At 51.2% G+C, this 22,129-nt stretch overlaps 1 protein-coding gene across 2 annotated transcripts in view; it reads left to right on the top strand.

Moving 5' to 3' along the window:
- Positions 1–22,129, top strand: part of STXBP1 (syntaxin binding protein 1) — a 69,646-nt gene that overhangs the window by 44,863 nt on the left and 2,654 nt on the right. Inside the window, exons 9-19 of one of the 2 annotated variants that reach the window (XM_018055812.1) lie at positions 710–840; positions 2,554–2,661; positions 3,901–3,961; positions 5,288–5,353; positions 6,596–6,676; positions 8,547–8,685; positions 9,539–9,648; positions 10,977–11,078; positions 12,588–12,673; positions 15,289–15,443; positions 16,930–17,055. In XM_018055812.1, coding sequence (XP_017911301.1) covers positions 710–840; positions 2,554–2,661; positions 3,901–3,961; positions 5,288–5,353; positions 6,596–6,676; positions 8,547–8,685; positions 9,539–9,648; positions 10,977–11,078; positions 12,588–12,673; positions 15,289–15,443; positions 16,930–17,039 — 1,149 coding nt within the window. In that variant the 3' untranslated portion in view covers positions 17,040–17,055. The remainder of the gene's footprint in view (positions 1–709; positions 841–2,553; positions 2,662–3,900; positions 3,962–5,287; positions 5,354–6,595; positions 6,677–8,546; positions 8,686–9,538; positions 9,649–10,976; positions 11,079–12,587; positions 12,674–15,288; positions 15,444–16,929; positions 17,056–22,129) is intronic. The other variant, XM_018055814.1, reaches the window with a different exon arrangement.

The raw sequence follows: 22,129 nt of genomic DNA on the forward strand, positions 1-22,129 counted from the left end.
CCGTGTGGTTCTCTTGCCGAGGGACCACAGTGTCTGTGGGGCAGCCTGGGCACAGCTGGCTTCCTTTGCTCACTGGGTGTGCATGAGTTCCCCTGTTTGTGCATACTGAGCTCCAGCGAAGCGAACACCCAAGCCCTCGGGCAGGTGGTACAGGTTCTATTCAGTGGAGCCGAGCTCCAGTGTTAGCACTGAAAGCCCTGTGTCGTGGGAATCTCCTCAGTGGAACGGAGTTGAAACCAGAAAAATGATGTTGCTACGTTTCCAGACCTTACTCAGATTTCACTAGTTTTTACGTGTGCTTGTGTGTGTGTTTGTGCAGTTCTGTGAAATTTTATCACATGCATCACAGAACTAGCCCATCACTATCGTGACTTACACACTGATAGCCCCAGGTTCTGGGAACCCGCTCTGTCCCAGGCTGGCTGGGTTGGGTGATGGGTCCCCCTTCTGATAGCCGAACCTGGTCGGTGCTCTCCTTCGTAAACTCACTTTGCACCCTGCATTTTGGATCTGCATCAAAGGACCCTATTCCTGGGAAACAGACACACTGGATTCTCACATGGTGTGTGCTGGCCTCCTTGTCCAGCAGTAAGTGGACTGAGTGCTATCTGGGTCAGAGTTCACATCCTGCTGCCACGTTTCACGGGAGGGCTAGTCAGAGAAGTGAGAGTTGTATGGGGCTCATGAAACCTGCCTGGCTGTTTTCCAGGGCCCAGACAAGGCACGCTCCCAGCTTCTGATCCTGGACCGTGGTTTTGACCCCAGCTCCCCTGTCCTGCATGAGCTGACTTTTCAGGCTATGAGTTATGACTTGCTGCCTATTGAAAATGACGTATACAAGTAAGTACACGTGACTGCAGCTTTGCAAATGAACCAGACACACCTCTAACTTAAGGAAACAGATGTCGTTAATCCTAGGAAAAGTAGGCACATTCATACAGCCCTTTTTTTTTTAACTTGGTTTTGGCTGCATTGGGTCTTAGTTGTGGCTGGCAGGCTTTCACGAGTTGTGGCGAATGGGCTTTCAGGCCTAGTTGCCTTGGGGCATGTGAAATGTTAGTACCCTGACCAGGATCTAACCCACATCTCCTGCACTGGGAGGCAGACCCTTAACCACTAGACCACCAGGGACGTCCCCATACAGTCTCACTAATAAGCCTGCGTGCTTTTCTGTGAGTTCCCGAAGTGCAACTGCACCATCAGCTAGAAACTTCTGCCTGTTTGGGGGGAACAAGAACTTGAGATGTTTAATTCACAGCTAATGTCACTTCAATTCACAGCTGGTTTAAAGTGAAGTCGCTCAGTCATGTCCAACTCTTTGCGACCCCATAGACTGTAGTGTACCAGGCTCCTCTGTCCATGGGATTTTCCAGGCAGCAGTACTGGAGTGGATTGCCATTTCCTTCTCCAGGGGATCTTCCCAACCCAGGGCTCGAACCCAGGTCTCCCGCATTGTAGACAGACGCTTTACCGTCTGAGCCACCAGGGAAGCCACCACAGCTCGTTTGGATGTGTTAATATGTTGACTTGTGTAAGAGCGTATCTTACTCAGAGTTAAAACTTCTTAACTACAGACCATGAAATATGATGATAAAATATACCAGTAGGAGTTACCAAATTTTTTAAAATTAATTTATTAATTAATTTATTTTTGGCCACACCATGCGGCACGTGGGATCTTAGTTCCCCAACCAGGAATTGAACCCACATCCCTGGCATCGGAAGCACAGCATCTTAACCATTGGACTGCCAGGGAAGTCCCATATTACTGAGTTTTATTTGTACTTTACTTCATTGTAAACAGTTTTCTTGGTAGCAATCATCAGAAACTTAGTCTCTAAAAACATATTTTTCTTTTTATGGGAACAGACTATATTGTTCTCGTGTCATTGATTTTATAAACTCAGCCATAAAGATAGTGGTTTCAAAATGAAGTTTCTAAAAATATGACTGAATCTCAGCTTTCCCCCTTTGGTATCTATAATTCTCTATTTCCCTTATATGTTCACGGTTGTTTTGTGACAGTTTGCTGAGGGCCTGTTGCAGGCAGCTGCCAAAGGCTATATCAATCCCACACATTAAGGATGGTGTCCCAGGCCTTTCCCAGGGGGGAACAAGTGTGATCCTCACCTTTCCTTTACAGGTACCTCCAAAACCACCTATAACCTGATTTCACACCTGAGCCAGGTGGCTCCAGTGGAGCACATATCAACTGACCCCGAGGATTTTAAAATAGAACTTCAAGTCAGTTTACTCTGATGAGACCTTTAGGTCTCTTCCTGCCCTAGAAATTGGTAACCTTGGGAATTCCCTGGTGGTCCAGTGGTTAGGACTTCATGCCTCTCACTGATGAGGGCCTAGGTTCAGCCCTGGTCAGGGAACTAAGATCCCACCAGATGTGTGGTGTGGCAAAAAAAAAAAAAAACGACAGGAAACCATTAGCTTCATTAGATGCAGCAGACAGTGACGCCTCAGATGATCGGAGTGCTTGCTGTTCAGTTATTCATTACAGACCAGGGCACTGGGTGAACTGTGTGGGACGTCTCCTTCCAGGTACGAGACGAGCGGCATCGGGGAGGCGCGGGTGAAGGAGGTGCTCCTGGATGAGGACGACGACCTCTGGATAGCACTGCGCCACAAGCACATCGCGGAGGTGTCCCAGTAAGAGCCTGCCCTGCGCCTGCCCCGGGCCCCAGGGCTCCCCTCCCCCCGACACGGGGGATCGCGGGTGCTGGGTGCCAGTGTGCGTTCTCTGGGCACCTTGCGCAGAGCTCACCAGTGCAGGCAGGAGTCCCTTGCTTCTGCTAAGTCACCTACCTTCTAACCAGTGATGATGAATCCCTTCTGATATCTGAGCTCAGGCTATACTGATCTCATGAAGTTAGAAAACCCTTTCTGTGTTAGGGTTTCTTTTAGGGTTTTTAGAAAGCGTTTGTAGCTTTTCTCATTTCAAGATGCTTTATAAACACTAAACACTTGAAGCAAGTTTGTTCCATTGAAAGATCTACTACATACAGTTCAGGGTTTTTGTTTTTAAATGTATAGCTGGTATGTCCCCTTCCTCCCTGTTGTCATACCTAAGCTTTTCTCAGCAAGAGTCAATGCATATACTAATCTCTATATCGGAGGGAGAACCTTGCTCTGAAAATGTTTCAAAATGTTTCAAACTCTGGAAAGTTTTTAATAGGCTGTTAAACTGTAGATAACAAGCTTGCTTTTGCAGAAGGACACATTCTGCTACATTGAGTTGATAATATCCACAGGAAATTCACAAGGAACAGTGAGAAAATACTATAGCCTGGGATAGTTGTTTAGAAAAGTATTCTCCAAACCTTGGGGGAATCATTCAACTTTAGAAAAATGTTACTTCACAGTTCCAGGTACCTTCTTTATGCATTCAATATATGCTTTATCATACTAATGTGTATATTTGATAGCATATACAAAAACATAAATTTGAAAAGGATGAAGTAAAATTATATACATAGATGTCCTAACATTTTCTTTTCTGCTCACAAATTGTCTTGTACACCCAACTCTGGAGACCCCTGGTTTAGAGTATTAGGAAAATGGCATATCTCTCTCTCCTCTTAGAAAATCACTTTAAATCTATACCTTAGGGTAGGAAAAGTCACCGCATACTCCTAAAGGAAGGATGTTGCATGACCATTTTGGCATCAGAAACCAGTTTTGTGGAAAACAATTTTTCCACGGACTGCAGGGTCAGGAGATGGTTTCGGGATGATTCAAGTGCCTTACATTGACTGTACACTTTATTTCTATTATTACTGCATCAGCTCCTGCTCAGATCATCAGGCATTAGATCCTGGAGGTTGGGGACCCCGATATAGAGGCACTTGGTGCCGCATTGAAGCTTAGCTGCCTCCTTCTCTCTTCCAGGGAAGTCACCCGTTCTCTGAAGGATTTTTCTTCCAGCAAGAGAATGAATACTGGTGAGAAGGTAAACCCATATCCATACTCCAGTGCCCTTTGGGTTCATCCTTGATTTCTCTCTAGGGGCAAGGAGGACACCTCAGTATAGGACTGGTGAGTTGGGGGCTCGGAGGGGTTCCTGGTCCTTTCTTCATCTCTTACCATTTTGTCTTATTTTTGTATTCAAGATTGAGACCTGGAACCCGCATCTTTTAATATTTATAAAGAGCTTCTTTTTGTTACCCTGAGGATTAACAGTTACTGCTCTGGATCACAATACACATTGCCAGAAAAACTTGCTAAAACCTTTTTTAGCTTGTGGTACCAAGAGAATTCATATCCCAGTTCACCTGGGCCTCTCCTCCCAGCTGGTTATCAGAGGTGTTTATTCCTCTTAGAAACGCCACTCTGGTTGTGCTGCTCCCTGGCCTAGGATCATTTAGTGATTTCCCGATCCCAGTAGAATCAAGCCCCACCGTGGACACGCCTTAACAGCACCCAGGTCATCAGGCCCCATGGACTCTCATCTCTGCCACCCTCCTCCTTGCCACCCACCACGGCTGAAGCCATGCCTGAGCTCCTTCCCCAGCCTCGCCTTATGCGGTCCCTGTCCTTTGGGTCAGGCGTTGTCTTCTCTGACAATGGGAGGCGCCCCTGCTCTGTGCACCAACACTTGTGAGTCCCTCCAAAGTGCTAATCCACTCAGTTATAATGACTCCTCTGCTATGCGTTAGCTCCATGAAAGCAAAAATTCTTTTCTGTTTGTTTTTGTCCTTGTATCTCCAGGACCTAAAAGTGCCTGGTATGTAGCAGTCATTCAATAATTTTTTACTGAGTACATGAATGGGATTAGGTCAGTCACCCAGTTAGAAAGTCAGCAGACCCCTTCCACCTGCCAGGGTGAGATTCCAGCCTTCTCTCACCTCACTGCTTCCTACCTGTCTGCACAACTCCGGCCTTTCTACAGAGACGAAATGTGAATTGATGCCACGACTGCTTGAGCCGAGTATGCAGAAAAGCAGTGTAGAGATGAAAAATTGCTCTCTCCTGGCAAGAACTGTTACTTTGAAGCTTAGTTACTTTATGGTCCAATAAATAAAACATAATTGCTAGACTTGGAGGTCAGTTCCCCACCCATAAGACAGTCACAGTATTTGGATCAGTAATTTTTTGAGCCAGAGACATGGAAATCGAAACACACATGATCTTGTGTTTAACAGATGCATGGGGGGGCGGTTACAGAACATGTGCTCAGGAGTCGGTGCTGCTGCTGTCCTGTCCTGGGCCCACCCCCCGCCCACCCTCTTAGCTCAGGGCCATCAGCGTGAGACCACGTGCTTCCCTCTCCCCACAGACCACCATGCGGGACCTGTCCCAGATGCTGAAGAAAATGCCCCAGTACCAGAAGGAGCTCAGCAAGGTATGTCGTTCCTGCTGTTCAGTCGCTCAGTCACGCCAGACTCTTTGTGGCCAGAGAGCAAGGGTGATGATCCAAAACGGTCCATTCGATTATGAATATAAACAGCTGCCAAGACTCCTCGAAGCCCCATGACACTCATGGATTGATGGAAATCCACAAGTTTTTAGTCATCTGCAATCTTTTAAATTTAATTGACTTATTTTTGACTTATTTTGGGCTTCCCTTGTGGCTCAGTTGGTAAAGCATCTGCCTACAGTGCGGGAGACCCGGGTTCGATCCCTGGGTCGGGAAGATCCTCTGGAGAAGGAAATGGCAACCCACTCCAGTACTCTTGCCTGGAAAACCCCATGGATGGAGGAGCCTGGTAGGCTACAGTCTATGGGGTCGCAAAGAGTCGGACACGACTGAGTGACTTCTCTCACTCATTTTTGGCTGTGCTGGGTCTTTGTTGCTGTGCGGGCTATTCTCTAGTTGCAGCGAGCGGGAGCGACTCTCTAGTTGCGGTGTGTCGACTTCTTGTTGTGGTGGCTTCTCTTGTTGCAGAGGACGGGCTCCAGGGTGTGTGGGCTTCAGTAGTTGCCGCACGCAGGCTCGGTAGTTGTGACTCACAGGCTTAGTTGCTCCCCGGCATGTGGAATCTTCCCGGACCACAGAGTGAACCTGAGTCTCCTACATTGGCAGGTGGATTCTTGGCCACTGAGCCACCAGGGAAGCCCCTATCTTCAATTTTTATTAGAAAAAAAAAAATAGAAAGTTGGGGATAGAGAGTTTATTTCCTAAGCCTTTCTCCTCATCTTTTTCTCTCTGTATCCTTCCAATTCCTTACCCCATGGGCCTGCAAGATTGAGCTCAGAGGAGGTCACGTGATCTGGGAGTCTCGCAGCGCTCTTCTGCCTGTGTGTTAGTCACTCACTGCCTGAGCGGTCACTAAATCCAGCCCTAAGGAGAGGGGTATTGAGCGCCACCTGCTGGAGGGAGGAGTATCAAAGGATTTGTGGATACATGTGAAACTGTCACACCACCCTGCCCCCTTAAAGGACTTCTTCCTCTTGACTCTTGTCAAAGGTGTTTCTGTCCCTCTGCCCGACACACAGTTCTCTACTTGAACGCATATTTCATCTCCTTTATGAGGCTGGGGACTCCTAGGCACCTAGCACCGTGTTCATACTCAGCAGCTACTCAGCAAACACTGCACGAGTCAGCGAGAGATTCCCTGACCACACACTGTCTATTTTGTCCTAGTATTCGACCCACCTGCACCTCGCCGAGGACTGCATGAAGCATTACCAAGGCACTGTGGATAAACTCTGCCGGGTGGAACAGGTAGGGCCCTTTCCTTCTCCTTCTGCCAGGCTGGTTTACTTGCCCAGCTGAATGTTAACGTCCTACCTTGAACACCCCGCAGAATCATAGGAAACAGAAATGGGAAAGCCCACTAGATCCTGTTGTCTCAGCTCTCTGGAGCCAGTGCAGTTCCTCTTAATGGTAGGGACTAGAGTGGTCCGGAATGCCGTGCCGCTTGGGGTTTGCATGTCTGACTTTCCTGATGCTCCCTGGAATAGCAGAAGAGACTCCTGCACCGACAGAGCTGGCTGGATGTTAACTCCTGAGTGTCCTTTCCTCCTGCTGTGGCCGCACCAGCTTGGAGACCTAGAGACCGAAAGGGGGCAGTGCAGCCAAAGGACAGAAATCCGCCCACGGCCTCCCTGATCACAGTTACGATCCGAGTTCTGTCCCTGTCACTGATTCATTTGATGTGCTTGTTTTTCTTTTCCTCTGTGAAGGGATATAACAAAACTGCCACATTTTCCAGGAGTGTCGTGTGGAATCGCCAATCCTGGCACTGCATTCCTCGTGTGTGATAATTCTCATCCAGGGTCTGTGTCCAAGGGAAGGGGGGAATCCCATGATGTGAAACCTCAGCCAAAGGGTCTCTTTTCACAGAAAAACCAACTCATGTTCTCAGTGTGAGGCTAAGATCTAAGTCCCCTGGTTTGATGTGACAGGCTGGGCTTAGGTTTCTGAGATGAGCTGTGATTCATGGACTCTCTCAGTAGTCCTGCTGAAATCCATCAGTTTCAGAGGGATCTCTGCAAACACAAGGCGTCCTCACCATCAGAACATGACTGTCCAGAAGACAGGTTATCCCTAGACCAGTACAAATACAGTTGAGATTCACCCTGGGAAGTCTACATTTTTTCAGAAGTGCCCAGAGGTATTTGTTGAACTAGTCGCATTCAATTTGACTTTGAGGGAGTATTAGGGTCAGTCGTGCTGAGCAGATGTCTGTTGAGGCTTCACTGAGGGCTGAAGGGGCCTCAGAGAGGGGGGGCCCCGCCTTCCTCTGATCCAGACTGGGCAGAGATCCCCCAACTCGAGATCATACTTGTTGTGGACTCCTGGGATTTTGAGAGAAAAAAGGCAGCCTTCCAGCAACTTCTGTAAGAGCTACAGAGAAAGCTGCAGAACAAGACCAGATGGCTCTTGATGTGCCGAGACCTGTGTGCTGCTTTCTCAGGCCTGTTGAGAACAGATCTGCCTCTTGCCTGAGTCATGGGCGATGGGGGGGTGGCAGAGACTGTGCTTGCTCCACTCATTATCTTCATCTGTTGTCAGCTCCCCCTTTCTTCATCTCCCTCAGTGAGATGTGCAGGTTTGGGAGCCCATGTTTTTTCTCCTCCCCCTAAAAGTGTTGGAAGATTAAAAACAGAGTTTTTAAAAAACCCAGAATAGTTTTTTAAAAAGCTCCCCCTTCTGTGCCAGGGGAAGCAGAGCAGGAGGAGTCTAGCCAGGCAGAGGTACCTCACAATACTGACGCTTTTCATCCCCTGAAGCCCCGAGGCCTCTGCAGGGCTATGTCCCTCCTGGAGACCTACCGGGATTGAGGCTTTCCCTGAGGAATCAGCTCAGGCTCACTGGCACTCACCTGGAGGGAAGAGCCTGCCTTTCAACAACATGGCAAATCTGTGTGGTCTCTGGTTTTGGAAAGTGAAACCTTGGGCTTTCCTCAGCTCTTACCGATGCCGTGGAGACCCATGCTGATCAACTGCAGCATGTGGGGGAGCTCAAGCACCTGTCGCTGACCTTCCCCAACCAAGCCACATATCCCAGACATTCACGGACAGCCCGTTTTCTAATAATTACCATCTATCCAGACTGTTGCCATAGGGCCAACATGGTGTGTTTTCTGCAGGACCTGGCCATGGGCACGGATGCTGAAGGGGAGAAGATCAAGGACCCCATGAGAGCCATCGTCCCCATTCTGCTGGATGCGAATGTCAGCACTTACGACAAAATCCGCATCATCCTTCTCTACATCTTTTTGAAGAATGGTAGGAATGGTGGGATATGACAGAGGAGACAGGCCCTTTCTTGGGGGAAATGAGGCAACTGGGAGGGAGAGAACAAAGTGGAAAACAGCTTAAAAGACAAGGACAAGGGTGTCTAATAGGAAGGTCCAAGGGGCTCTTTACCGCTGGAGAAATGTAGGCAGGTCAGCTGCAGCTAGAGGCTGTGTATCCCCCAGTGATTCTAGAGTTAGTCAGAGGGACCGGATAATGAGAAGAGGGCTGGGTGAGGACAGCAGGGAGAGTCTATCAGCTGTGTAGCCACTTTATTGGAGCATTTCCGCCAGAGACTTTTAACTTACCCCACATTTGTAATCTGTGCCTTTATTTTTTTTTATTGCTGCACCGGGTCTTGCTGTGGGATGCGGGATCTTTAGTTCACCAACCAGGGATCAAACCCAGGACCCCTGCACTGGGAGCCTGGAGTCTTCGCCACTTGACCACCAAGGAAGCCCTCAATCTGTGCCCATAAATAAGTGATCTTTACCCACATATAGTTGCCCGTAAGTGTCCACTGTGCAAAAAGATGGACGCGGATACTCTTTTGTCCAAGCTGACTGTGACGTGGGCCCAGGATGGCTGAGAAGCAGGAGACAGATAGAAAGACAGATCAGGAGGAGCAGTTGCTGGTGGTCATAGCCCAGGACATAGTGGCTAGAGTTGAACAGGAGTCCTGGCCCTGCCTTGTCTTACAGTAAAGTAGATACAGTGAGCAGATTAGTTCCCACTGATGCCAAGGAGGAGAGGGGGCGCCATCCCCCACCCCAGGCACTTGGCTCTGCTTCTGAATGTGCGATGCACAGTGGCTGGTATGGTGATCAGGGTTTTGTTTTCGCAGGCATCACCGAGGAAAACCTGAACAAACTGATCCAGCACGCTCAGATCCCGCCGGAGGACAGCGAGATCATCACGAACATGGCACACCTCGGGGTGCCCATCGTCACAGACGTGAGCGCCAGCCTCGTGTTGTAGGGGAAGCCCGGGGGAGGCAGCGGCTCTCATCTCTTCTCCCCTAACTTCCTTAACACAGCTTATGATACACACACTCAACACTGAGAAAGAGAAAACATAAAATCAGAGGAAGGCAGGTGTAGAGGTATAAACAGAATCAAGGTGTAGTGCCAGGAAGCCAGGCGGGCACATCAAAGAGGCACCGCATGGTCTCAAAGCTGAGCTGTGCCCGTGAACCAGCCCAAGACACACTAGCTCCATCCCACGTGTCTTGAGTCAGCCTGGCTCAGCCGTTGGGACATTTAGACTCGGCAACTTCTGTGAGGTTGCTGTCAGGCCGCCTTGAGACCTTTGAGTCTGCTACTCTGGCAATGACTCGGGACCCAGTTGGGGCAGGTTTTAGGGGCCCAGGCAGTGAGCTCTAGAAGAGGCTGAGGTGGGAGGCCCCCCCCACCAGGAACCTCGCTTGTAGGAACCCTGCTTCCTGCAGGGAGTCAGTGCTGATAAAACCAGGCTGCAGGCTGGCTCCCTCTGGAATCTTATTAGAGTCAGAAGCTTTGTTCCAGAGCCACCAGACCAGAGACCTGTGACTGGCAGTCATTTGGTGTTTTCAGACCCTTGTTCACAAAGGGGCCAAACGAGAATGGAGGTGATTCTCTCAGTGCACCCTGTGCTGCTGAAGCAAAATCAAAGGACAGGTCTCACCAGAGCAGGATTTTCTTCTGCTGTTGTTCAGTGGCCAAGTCGTGTCTGACTCTTTGCGACCCCATGGACTGCAGCGCACCAGGTCTCTCTGTCCATTGAGTCCATTGAGTCAGTGATGCGATCCAACCATCTCATCCTCTGTTGCCCCCTTTTCCTCCTGCCTTCAGTCTGTCCCAGCATCAGGGTCTTTTCCAGTGAGTCAGCTCTTCATATCAGATGGCTGAAGTTTTAGAGTGCCAGCTTTAGCATCAGTCTTTCCAATGAGTATTCAGGGTTGATTTTCTTTAAGATTGACTGATTTGATCTCCTTGCTGTCCAAGGGACTCTCAAGAAAGAGTCTTCGCCAGCAATTGACAACAAACTATTTTTTTTAACTTCTTGCCTTTGTAAAAAACGGTTCTTATATGTTTGACCCACATTGGCTATTTAAGGCTTTAAAGAACCAAGTTTGCTGCGGATTCTTGGGCTGCAGCCCACAGGCGTAGTCTGGGCTTTTCCAGGAAAACCTCTCCACGTGTTGGCCTTTTTCCAAGGCTGATTCCCCTGGGAGCCCTGGGACCAGCAGGGCCATGTGGGCCCAGGTGCTGACTCAGAGCCGCCTCTCATGTGTTTGCCTTCAGTCCACCCTGCGTCGCAGGAGCAAGCCAGAGCGGAAGGAGCGTATCAGTGAGCAGACCTACCAGCTCTCACGATGGACCCCAATCATCAAAGACATCATGGAGGTCAGCACAGGCTGGGACGAGCATGCGAGGCCTGCAGGGCCCAGGGGCTTCAGCCTCCCCTGCCCTCAGGTGGCAGTGACACTTGGGACTTTGCGTCTGGGCCTCGGAGGGTTTGTGCAGAGCGGCCCCAGGAGACAGTCAGCCAGATGCAGATTCCCCAGATCCACGTGATTCAGCCCCAGAGTAGGGCCCCCTCAATGGTATCGCAGTGCTTGAAGGTCATATGAGTAGCGAGCTCCACGCCGAGGGCACAGCAGCAGGGAGGGCATTCAGAAAGTGACCCCAGGCTCCCCACTGCTCCCGTCACGTCAGCCAGAGACCCTGGCAAGCACCTTTCTGTTCAGACTCATCCCCTGCCTGCACGTTCTTGCTCTGCGCCTCCTGAATCCTGCCTTTCTGCGAAGTCCCCATCCGGTCTCACTGTCCCTGCACACTGAGCGCCACGTAGCTGAGTGCCCAGCACCAGAGGCCTCCCTGGCCTCCTGCAGCGGTTGTCAGAGCTGCTCTGTGCGTGTTGGCGTGCCGCTCGCTGGGTTGGGTTCTCGTTTTAGACCTTGGCCCTGCGTCCTCTCCTGCTGTGTCCTCTGGCACCGTGCCTTGTGCATAGCAGGTGTTTTGTGTCTGTGAAGGGAAGGTAGCCCAGGTGTCCCTCCCTTCCCTCCCCTCCCCCTTGTAGTTCAAGGTCAAGAAAACTGTGTGGAACCCTGCCCCACGGGAGCTCTGGAGTGGGGCCTGGAGATGGTCTGTCCAGCTGCTGCCCTTGGACAGGACTGAGGTCCTGAGAATGAAGAGACTTGCCCAGGATCCCTTTGTGAATTCATAGCAGTCCAGGTGTTCCCACTGAATTGTATGCGAAAATAGCTATATTTTAAATATATAGAGTGCGTCAGCTTCCTATTTTTAAATCCCACAAATGGAAAGGATGGGTGAACATGAGACTTCTAGAAACCAGTGACATCTTTTTGCCTGGCAGAGTAGGCCAGCCCCCCGTCTCATTCCCTCCTTCGCTCTCTGCTCCTTCCTCTCCCCGCCCAGTCCTCCAGAGAGGGGTGTGTGGGCGCCACATGGTAGCTGTCGGGAGTGGAGACTTCTCGGCAGCAGAGGGTGGGGAGCCGAATCCACCCACCAGACAAGAGGCCCTTGGAAACCTGTGCGTAGTGGCTACTAGATGGGTGCCAGGGTCCGGAGTCTACTGGAGGAATGGGACATTTATAACCTCACATGGAATATAAAAGGGGGAAAAAAGAATAAACTGAAATAGAAGCAAGAAAAATTAAGTCAGGGTTTTACAAAAATAACTTCTCAAAAGCAGACCTATAAACTCATTTCCCTGTATCCGCCGGTCCCAGGGCATCTGCTCCACGCCCAGCAGGGCAGGAGTCACCCCCCAGCAGGCAGAGGAGCTCCGGTTCCTACAAAGCTGGGCATGATTTTGGCTAAGTGACTGGTCCTTGGAATCGTCTTACCTTGGTTCCATCAGCTCTTTTCAAAGCCGTCTCTTCTTTCCAGGACACTATTGAAGACAAACTTGACACCAAGCACTACCCGTACATCTCCACCCGCTCCTCTGCCTCCTTCAGCACCACCGCCGTGAGGTGAGTGAGGATCTGAGTAAGGGCAGAGGGCCGAGCAGGACCGTGTCTGGCTGGATGGCCGCTACACGGCAATCCTGCCGTGATCCCGAGTGACCTGCGAGAACCCTCCCGCAGCTTCTCGTCACAGCCAGGGTGTAGGCCACGTCCTTGCAGTGGCCCGGGAGGCCCTCCGCCTCGTGGCTTCCTGTTCCATCGTGACTCACTCCTTACTCCTCTCTCATTCCTCCTCCACTTCAGCCACATCAGCCTCCTTGCCCTCCCCGGAACATGCCAGGCTCAATTCTGCCTCAGGAGCCTCTGCATTTGCTTTCCCCCGCTGCCTGAAATGATCTGTCCCCAGATACTTCCACATGGCTGCTATCTCCTCCAGGTCCTTAATCAGTTATTACTTTCTCCCATCTTCCCTAACCACCCCATTCAAAATGACAGTACACTGACCTTCCGAGCAGTATTATTCATAATAGCTCAAAAGTGGGAATGACCCTGCTGTCCATCAGCTGATGAATGGATAAACACCATGTGGTACATTCATACAACGGGGTATCATTCAGCCAAAGATAGGAATGAAATACTGATCCATGCTACAACATGGATGAACCTTGAAAATGCTAAGTGAAAGAAGCCAGTCACTAAAGCCCACTTGTTCCATCATTCTGTTTATATGAGATGTCTAGAATGGGCAAGTCTCAAGAGAGAAGTAGATAAGTGGTTGCTGGGAACAGGGGTGAGGGTTGGGAGATAGGGGTTACTGCTGCTAGGTACAGGGTTTCTTTGGGGGGGGTGATGAAATGGTCTAAAAATGGTCTAAAATTGATTGTGGTGATGGCTCACAATTCTATGACTATACTGAACACCAGAGAATTCTACAACTTAAACAAGTGAATTGTATGATACATGAATTACCTGTCCATAAAGGTGTTACAGAAAATAATGGAAAATCACAGCCCCCGCCCCTTCCTGTCCATGTACCTGCTGATGCTCAGACATGTCTCAGGTTGCAGATGTGAGCAGAAAGCAGCCCATGCTTCCGTCTCCCAGTCTTCCAGCCCTCTGTGTTTCCTCGGCTGCCCAGGATGCCTCGTGTGTGTTTTTGAAAGCTCTTCCTCTCATTCACCACCTTGCTGTCTTCATCCAGAAGTCTTTCCTGCTGTGCTCTGTGGGCCATGTGTCCACGGCCAGTCCCTGGGACTCACACTATGAACCCAGGTCCCCTTGACTCTCTGTTGCCCTCTTCTGTGTGGCCCAGGTTCCCAGGTCAGACTTTCTAAACATGCATCTCCATCCCTCTACGCGTACTTTCCCTGCCTGTCTTCTCTCTTCACCCCTCTTCCGTCGGGACTCTCAGGCCTGCATGGCACATTCCCCCACCCCGATGCCAGTGGAGGCCAAATGTTTATTGCCAACACTGGAGTAGAATACAAAATCCCACGTGGTGTCACAGCCAGACTGTCGACTAAGGCAGACAAATGATCTCACAGGCAAAAAAAATGACTGTGACCCTCGGGGCTGGTCCAGACGGGCTCCCAGGGCCTTTAAGATTTGGGAAGTAACTTCAGTGCTGTTGTAAGTCAGGAAGAAGGGTGAAGGTTCCACTGTCCAGAGGAGCCTTGCTCTCCTCGTTGTGTTTTTTGTTTTCCTCATTTTCCTTAACGTGGAAGCAGCCCATTTCTCACTGTTTCTGAGGCCAAGATGAAGGCCCATTGAAAGCCAGGGCAGAGGAGGAGGCACTGGGGAACTGTCTGGCCGCTGAGATGCCGGTCTTTCAGGAGGCAGCTTGGCACCACCTCCTCCAGGAAGCCTTCCTTGGTGACACCCGGGTGGTGCTAGAAGGCCCTTCCCTGTGCCTGTCCCCACGGCACTCCTCCCTGCACTGTCCTCGACCCGCCACTTCAGTTAAGCCACAAGCTCTTGGGATCTCACTCGGGTTAGCTCCTCGGTGCTGGGGTGGCCCTGTGAGGCCTGCGGTGTATATCTGCCTGGTGAATCAATGTGCCAGCTGCAGACAGGCCTGGGACTCTACGGTCGCTGCTCCTTCCAGCAGAGTGTCCCAGAACTCTACAACTTGGGAGAGACGCCAGGACTGTCATCCAGTGGGTGGAGCCACTGAGCCTGGCTTTAAAGCCAACCTGAACCTGTCTGTTGCCTGCGTGTTCCTAAGAGAATGACAGGGTCACAGCACAGGCGCTCTTGAGGATTCTTCTCCCAGCAGCCAAAGCGCTTGATAATTTTGCACTGTAGTCCAGTTCAGACAGCACTGCTAAGCATCTGCTCTCTTTTAGTCACTGGTGTATAGAATGAGTCCTACGTCATGGAATGAAAGCGTTAGTTGCTCAGTCGTGTCCAACTCTTTGCAACCCCGTGGGACTGTAGCATGCCAGGCTCCTCTGTCCATGGAATTCTTCAGGCAAGAATGCTGGAATGGGTTGCCATGCCCTTCTCCAGAGGATCTTCCCGACCCAGGGATCAAACCCGGGTCTCCTGCATTGCAGGCCGATTCTTTACTGGAATTTAAGCCACCAGGGAAATTATGTCATGGAATAATGAAGTATAAATGCTGTATATGCAGATACATGATTAACATCCTTCTCTCTCCCTTCCCCTCCCTCCCTCTCCAGCGCCCGCTATGGGCACTGGCATAAGAACAAGGCCCCCGGGGAGTACCGCAGTGGTCCACGCCTTATTATCTTCATTCTGGGGGGCGTGAGCCTGAACGAGATGCGCTGTGCTTACGAGGTGACCCAAGCCAACGGCAAGTGGGAAGTGCTCATAGGTGAGTGGGGCATGTTTTCTAGAGGGAAGGGCTGCTTCACTGCACTGTGACTCCATTCCACGCTTTGGTGTTTCATCTTATCTCTAGTTCTCCGCTGCCCCCGCAACACTTTGCCTCTAGACACGTCTGTGGACGGCAGCCACGGAGGGGTGAAGGGGCCCTTCCTCAGGTCTGCTCTGCTTCCTGACGAGCGGCAGCCCCACATGGTGGGAAGTGCCTGGTCCCAGGCCCCGACAGACTCAATGTTCCTGCTCTGCCGCTGCCACTCGGGTCCCCTCAAAAGTGCCGCCCTCTCCATGCTGTGAATTCCTCACCCACCAAAACTGGGTTAAAGGCACCCACTTACACCCTGGGGTAGAGGGGCACATCAGTTTCCTGGCCTTGAGCCTCACGTCCAGAAGATGCTCAGTGAACAGGTCAATGAGCAATGGCCCCTGTACCTGTCAGTTAGAGATACACAGACCAGGCGTGCAAGCAGATACTGCTCAAAACATATCCGCCTGGCTTCCAGGCTCTGCTGAGGGCTGCCCCAGCCAGTTCCTACCACTTCAGGGTCTATCGTATCCCTGCTGGTTTTCCAGAAGCAGCTGCAGCTCCTAAGAGCTGACTTAAGGCAGCAGGAGATTTTGCCCTTTTTCATGTCTACAGGAGCCTCCCCAGTTTCTCCGCTCGGAAGAGGAAACGTTGAGAAAAATCTTTGCTTTTTCCAGATGCCGCCTTCTTTCTTGTGCCCTTAACAAACTGCAGTTGCCTCTGCCCCGGGTGCCTCTTGACACTGACTGACCAGAGATGACCCACACCTCCTCTCCTGGCTGGGCCCTGTCCTTGCCCCTTAGCTCAGTAAGAGGTGTCACTTTTATACCTCCACTTTGGGGGCAACCAGTCCACGTGGCGCTTCCTGTGTGTATTAAGATGGACCTGGCACTGTCTTCCCAACTCTCAGCTTCCAGGTCCCACCATTCAGGGGGCAGATCGCACATCCCCACTCCCAGAAGCCTCTCTGGCCACCATTTCTCCCTGGGTTCTCCTTTTTTGGTTACATAGGCCCCCCGTGGCGGAGCTCTCTGTGTTCTTGGCTTGCATACGTGTTGCATGAACGTGTTGGCTAATTATCTCTGCTCAAACAGCTCTCCTGGGCCGACGCGTCCCAGCCAGGCTTCGTTGTAATCCCCTCTTCCACGCTGGCCTGACCTGAGGGTCCCTGTCGGGAGGTGGAGACCCAGGGAGACACGGTCGCCCGTGCAGATGGGTGGAGAGGCCTGGTGCAGACCGCTGACGCCCGCTATGCGGCCCCGCCCGCTATGTGCATGCATGCCCGCCCGCCGTCCTCGCGGCCCGTGTGCGCGTGCGCCGCGTGTGCACCTCGCGTGTGCGCATGCGGCTCGCTCTCTCGCACCTCATTGGCTGTATAAACGTAGGCCTAAGTTGGCATGCTCCTGTAACGTACCTGTGTTCAAGCAGTCAGCCGGCCTCTGTTCTCCCGCAGGTTCTACTCATATTCTCACTCCCACCAAATTTCTCATGGACCTGAGACACCCCGACTTCCGGGAGTCCTCTAGGGTATCTTTTGAGGATCAGGCTCCAACAATGGAGTGAGAGCCAAAGAAACAAAGTAAAAGCAGCTTATTACAGAAAAGAAACTCTTCCACTCTGAAGGGTTTTCTTTGATTTATTCCGTCACTCTTTTTCTTTTCCTTTATTTTTTTTTCCCTTTTCAGTTTATTATTTGATTTTCTTTTAACGAGAAAATGCTTGCAGTTCTTCACACCGATTGAAAATGTGTCCTGACGCTGCCCTTCACCAACCCTGCCCGAGCGCCGCTGGGCTCTGGCTTGCCAGCTCGCTCATGCCACAGGTCACCTGCTGCTCAGACAGCTGCAGCCCCCTGAGCTTTAAATGATCACAACCGCTATGCACAGCCCTCCAGAGGGGGCTGGACTTGGAGGGATGCTGCAGGCACGGCGCCTAAGCCTGCTGGCCGTGGGGTGAATTCCTGATGATGAGGAAGGCTTGGCACAGGGCGCCAGAAAAGACCCCCAGTCTGTGGTAGCTAAATGTGTCAATACATTTTGCCCAGGACAGGCACTTATCCCAAGGAACAATTTCTAAAGGGGTGATGGGGTCGTAAGCCACCTGGTTCGTGGTGAACTCCAGCCACCAGTGGAAAGAGCTGGTGTCTCCTGTTCGTCTAGGGAAAGCGGAACTTATTAGTCATTTGCTCTTTCAGTAATTGCTTTTAATTCTCCTGTGGATCCTTCCAAGAGTTGAGAAGCATTACCCTCTCTCCAGTTGGAGTCTCCTAGTCAGATTGAGAGCCTTTGGGTAGAAATCTGTTCTCAACACTATGTGCTGTTTTGAAGAGTGTCTCCTCTCCCACAAGCTCATGCCTTTATCTCAGTTACCTGGGAGCCTGTTGTGGGTTTGGTAGGTTATCAAGGTTTTATTTTTGCCCTTGAGAGAGTAAGCGTTCCTTGCTGTCTCTTTTTCGCTCTTCCATCGTGCTGGGAACCTCCCTGACCTCTTCAGACAGCAGGCTAGCCCCAAAGGCCTCACTGCAGTATGAGTCGTCTCTCAGCTCCAGTACACACTCTGTGATGAGGCCACATCTTGTGTGCGTGCCCTTTTATGCTCCGTTGACCATGGACCCTGGAAATGTCCCCTCCCCCAACCCCATCCCCAGGCTGAGATGTGGCCCTGTGAGCCACCTGTGAGTGAATAGCAGAAAGACCAGGACTAGCCCCAGCTTGGCCACAAGCACCTGTGTGAGTGGGGGAGGTGATGCCCACTGGGCTGCAGAACGCAGGGAGGCTGGATCGCAGAGCCCCTCGGGCTCTGACCATCTGTGATGCGGTCATCCCGTTGGAGACTCAAACCTGGCAGCCCTGCCCCACTCTCTGGCAAGCCCTCCCTCCATTCTCTGGGGAGTGGACATCAGAACCCTGGCTGGGTAATGTCAGAAGTGTGCTTGTTTATTTTAAAAAGAATGAGCTCCACCTATGAAGGACCTGCTCTAAAGGTTGGCCCTCGAGGCGGGATTGTTCATCTCCTCTTTCTTTCCCTTGGCCGAGAGATAGCTGCCCCGGGGCAGTACGGAGGTGAGGAGCAGCAAGGGCCTGTGAGCCAGGACAGTGAAGCTGGCCGTGGTGCTGGGCTACCTTCCATCCTGCCCAGGCTGCCTTTGCCTAGAAAACGAGACCAGTGGGTGATGAATAAAAGCAAGTGTTAAAAAAAAGTCATCCTTAAGAAGCACCTTGATAGGATGGTAATCAGAGGGATCTGGTTCTCATGCAGATGGCAGGTAGGTGGACACCATTTGCTGTATCTCGAGACTTCTCAAAGGACATGCGGAGAAGGCAATGGCACCCCACTCCAGTACTCTTGCCTGGAAAATCCCATTGATGGAGGAGCCTGGTAGCCTGCCATCCATGGGGTCACTAAGAGTCAGACATGACTGAGTAACTTCACTTTCACTTTTCATTTTCATGCACTGGAGAAGGAAATGGCAACCCACTCCAGTGTTCTTACCTGGAGAATACCAGGGATAGGGGAGCCTGGTGGGCTTCCGTCTATGGGGTTGCACAGAGTTGGACATGACTGAAGTGACTTAGCAGCAGCAAAGGACATGGCCGCAGCCCTGGCAGACCCCTTGCAGAATCAGAAAGAATCACAAACCCAGACCCCAAGGGCTCCTGCTCGGATTCGTCCTGGGATTCCTTGCAATCGGAGACACCTCTCCTTTGCGTTCTGTTTTACATTCAGTCAGCAGAGTGTCTTGGCTGCCATTAGAGCAGAAAGAGCACTCCAGACTGTGTGTTCTTGGTTTCTGAGATGCTTTGTTGGGCAGCGTTGTATTTTAGAGCTCAGTTAAGAAAAAGCGAGGCACGGAGTCCTCATCCCAGGGAAGTGAAAAAGCAGATGAATGTCCAACATGCCCACTTCTGTTGTAATTGTCCAGGTGGCTAAAGCCTAGAACAGTACAGGGTGTTGGTGTTGATGAGGCAGGGTGGTGTCCCACACATCAGTGTGAGCAGAAACTTAGCTTTTAGAGATGGGTTTTCCCAGCTCGGCAGTGAACATGGGCCCACGAGTGTTCTCATGGGCACTGTGTGTGGATGCCAGTGTTGTGCTCTACCCTCCTGGCTCCTCCCTCTCCTCCTGGACCCTCCTCCTCCTGGCACCACCACCCCCCCGCCCCCCGATCTCCTCCTGACCTCTTTCTGTCCTGCAGCTGAGGCCTGCTCCCCCTGGCCCTGGCCGAAGGGGGCAGGCATGGATAACTAAGCATACAGATGCCACCAAGTCTCGGCTCAGTCCCCACTAATCAATCCATCATTCGTCCCAAATAAGAAATTAAATATTTTGATCAGCTCTGCACCTTGGTGCTGCGGATGGTTTATGTTAAAAGGATTGACTATTAGCGAATGTCCAGAAGATGGTCAGAAGCTAATGAAAGGGGCTGCAAGGCCTACTTAGACCTATTACACAGCACTTACAGGGGGAAGAAGTGTTTTTGTTTTGCTTTTATGTTGAATACCTTGCTTTATTTTAGATCAGGGTCAGATAAGTTCCATTTTTTCAGTGGGACTCAGATTTGAATCTGAGTTCAGAGCTGACCCAGTGCCCAGCTGCTGTTTCAGCATTCCCTTCCACATCCCCTCCCGGGGCAGGAGGCCACAGGGCCCCCAGAATCGAAAGCAGAAGCATGGCTTCTAGGCCTGGCTGTGCCACCAACATGCCCCACCGCCGTGAGCATCTTTTTCCCATCTGTAGGATGCCGGTGGGCAAGGCCAGTGTCTTCCCACACCTGGCGGATCATCTCACTCACCTGGGCTGCTCTTAAATGTGCAGTTTAAACCTACTACTCCGACACGGCCCTCGATAGTCTGAGTCTGCAGGATTGATTTGGGCAATTCCAGAACCAGCTGGATCAGCTGATCTGTCAGAATTCTTCTGGTTTTCAGATGCTGTCAGTGAGGAGGAAGGATATTGTCCTGGCAGAGCTCACTGTGTCTGGCCGCAAGCTTTGGCAGTCTTTGGATGACTTTGTTTTGAAGATCACTGTTCACATTTCAGATTTGCAGTTATGTAGAATAGGGGGGACCCTCGGAGTGGTTCTAGAGAGCCTGCAGGGTCGGCCACCTTTGGGTTCAAGTGAGAACGTTTGCAGTGTTTGTGGTGCTTAGAAGTTTGACCAGGGTATTAAAGCGATATCGCTGATTGCGTGGCAGGAATTGGGTCTCAGGTGATTTCAGATTAACACCAGCTGGTCTGCATCGTTTAAAGGGACCAGGTAGTTAGGGATTTACAGGGACCAGGAGCCTGCCTGTGTGAGGAGCCCTAGAGGCCTCACTGGTTACCTGATACTCTTGGTCCTGGCTCAGATGGTAAAGAATCTGCCTGCTAATGCAGGAGACCCAGATTTGATCCCTGGGTCAAGAAAATCCCCTTGGAGACAGGAGTGGCAGCCCACTCCAGTATTCTTGCCTGGAGAATCCCATGGACAGAGGAGCCTGGAGGGCTGCAGTCCATGGGGTTGCAGAGAGTCGGACATGACAGAATGACTGACACTTTCGCTTGGTCCTGGATGTTTTCTGCTTTCAATGAAAGATTGGGAGCACCAGACGATCAGATAATATCCAGTTCTAAAGAATGAATTCCTTCACCACTTTTTGGCCTCCCCCCAGCCCTGAATCTGCACGGAAGCAAGGTTAGGAAGCAAAATGGTCTAGACATCTGATCAGAGGCCTTTTGATTCCCCTCGAAATCAAGTCTTTCCTCTTGTTTCCTGGAATCCAGCAGATGGCTGTGGGGGAGGACATTAAGGATGGTTTTTCTGGCATGTGCATAGCCTAGGAAGCCCCCAAGGTAATCCCAGCCCAGAGTTCCCAGCAGCCATCTCTCAGCTGTAGATACCTAAACTGCATCGAGCTGAGACTTGGAGACTTTCATTCTGCCAGTGGTCCTGGTCAGAATTTGGTAACATTTATTCCTGTTTCCTCATTGGGGGAGTAGCCTTTGACCTTTAGGACTAGCAGGAAGATTCATAAGGTCACAAAAATGAGTGTCTTCGAGGGAGACGGGGATACCCTGCTGAAACTGGTGTCGCCTCTGCCAAAGGAGCCTTGAGTCTGCAGAAAGAGTCAGCTTTGGGCACAGGGCTGGCACAGGCTGCACACTCTCTCGGGACATCACGCTCGGCCCCTCGGGGAAGCAGCCAGGGAGGGACTGGTTCCTCACTCAGAGCAGTGGCTGGGGCTTGAGCTGCAGAGAAGCCTCTCACACCAGAGAGGCTTCTCCAGTGTTCTCCTGGTCTGTAGTGCCAGCCATCAGGGGTCAGCTGCACAAGTAGCGGTCAAAGGCGTACGGACCCTGCTATTTGGAATCACTCCCAAGGAGCCTGCCCAAGCCTTCTTCTGCCCACCCTCAGGGTGGAAATCTGGCCTCCTGTGGTTTCTGGGCCCCTCTTCCCAGGAAGGCCTGCGCCCTTGCCCGCGTCTCCAGGGAGGCACATTTTCAAGGATGGGTCTCTTTTGTTCAGTTCTCTCCCACCAGGATCTCTTTCTTTGAAGCCTTCTGCTGCATGCGTGCAGGCCTCATGCTCACACACCAGTCACTTCTGTTGCTTTTTTGAGTAAGTCCATGTCCAAACCACACGATCCATGCATCTTTTTTTACTGCACTTATTA

The sequence above is a fragment of the Capra hircus genome, chromosome 11 (assembly GCF_001704415.2).
Source record: "Capra hircus breed San Clemente chromosome 11, ASM170441v1, whole genome shotgun sequence".
NCBI lineage: Eukaryota > Metazoa > Chordata > Mammalia > Artiodactyla > Bovidae > Capra > Capra hircus.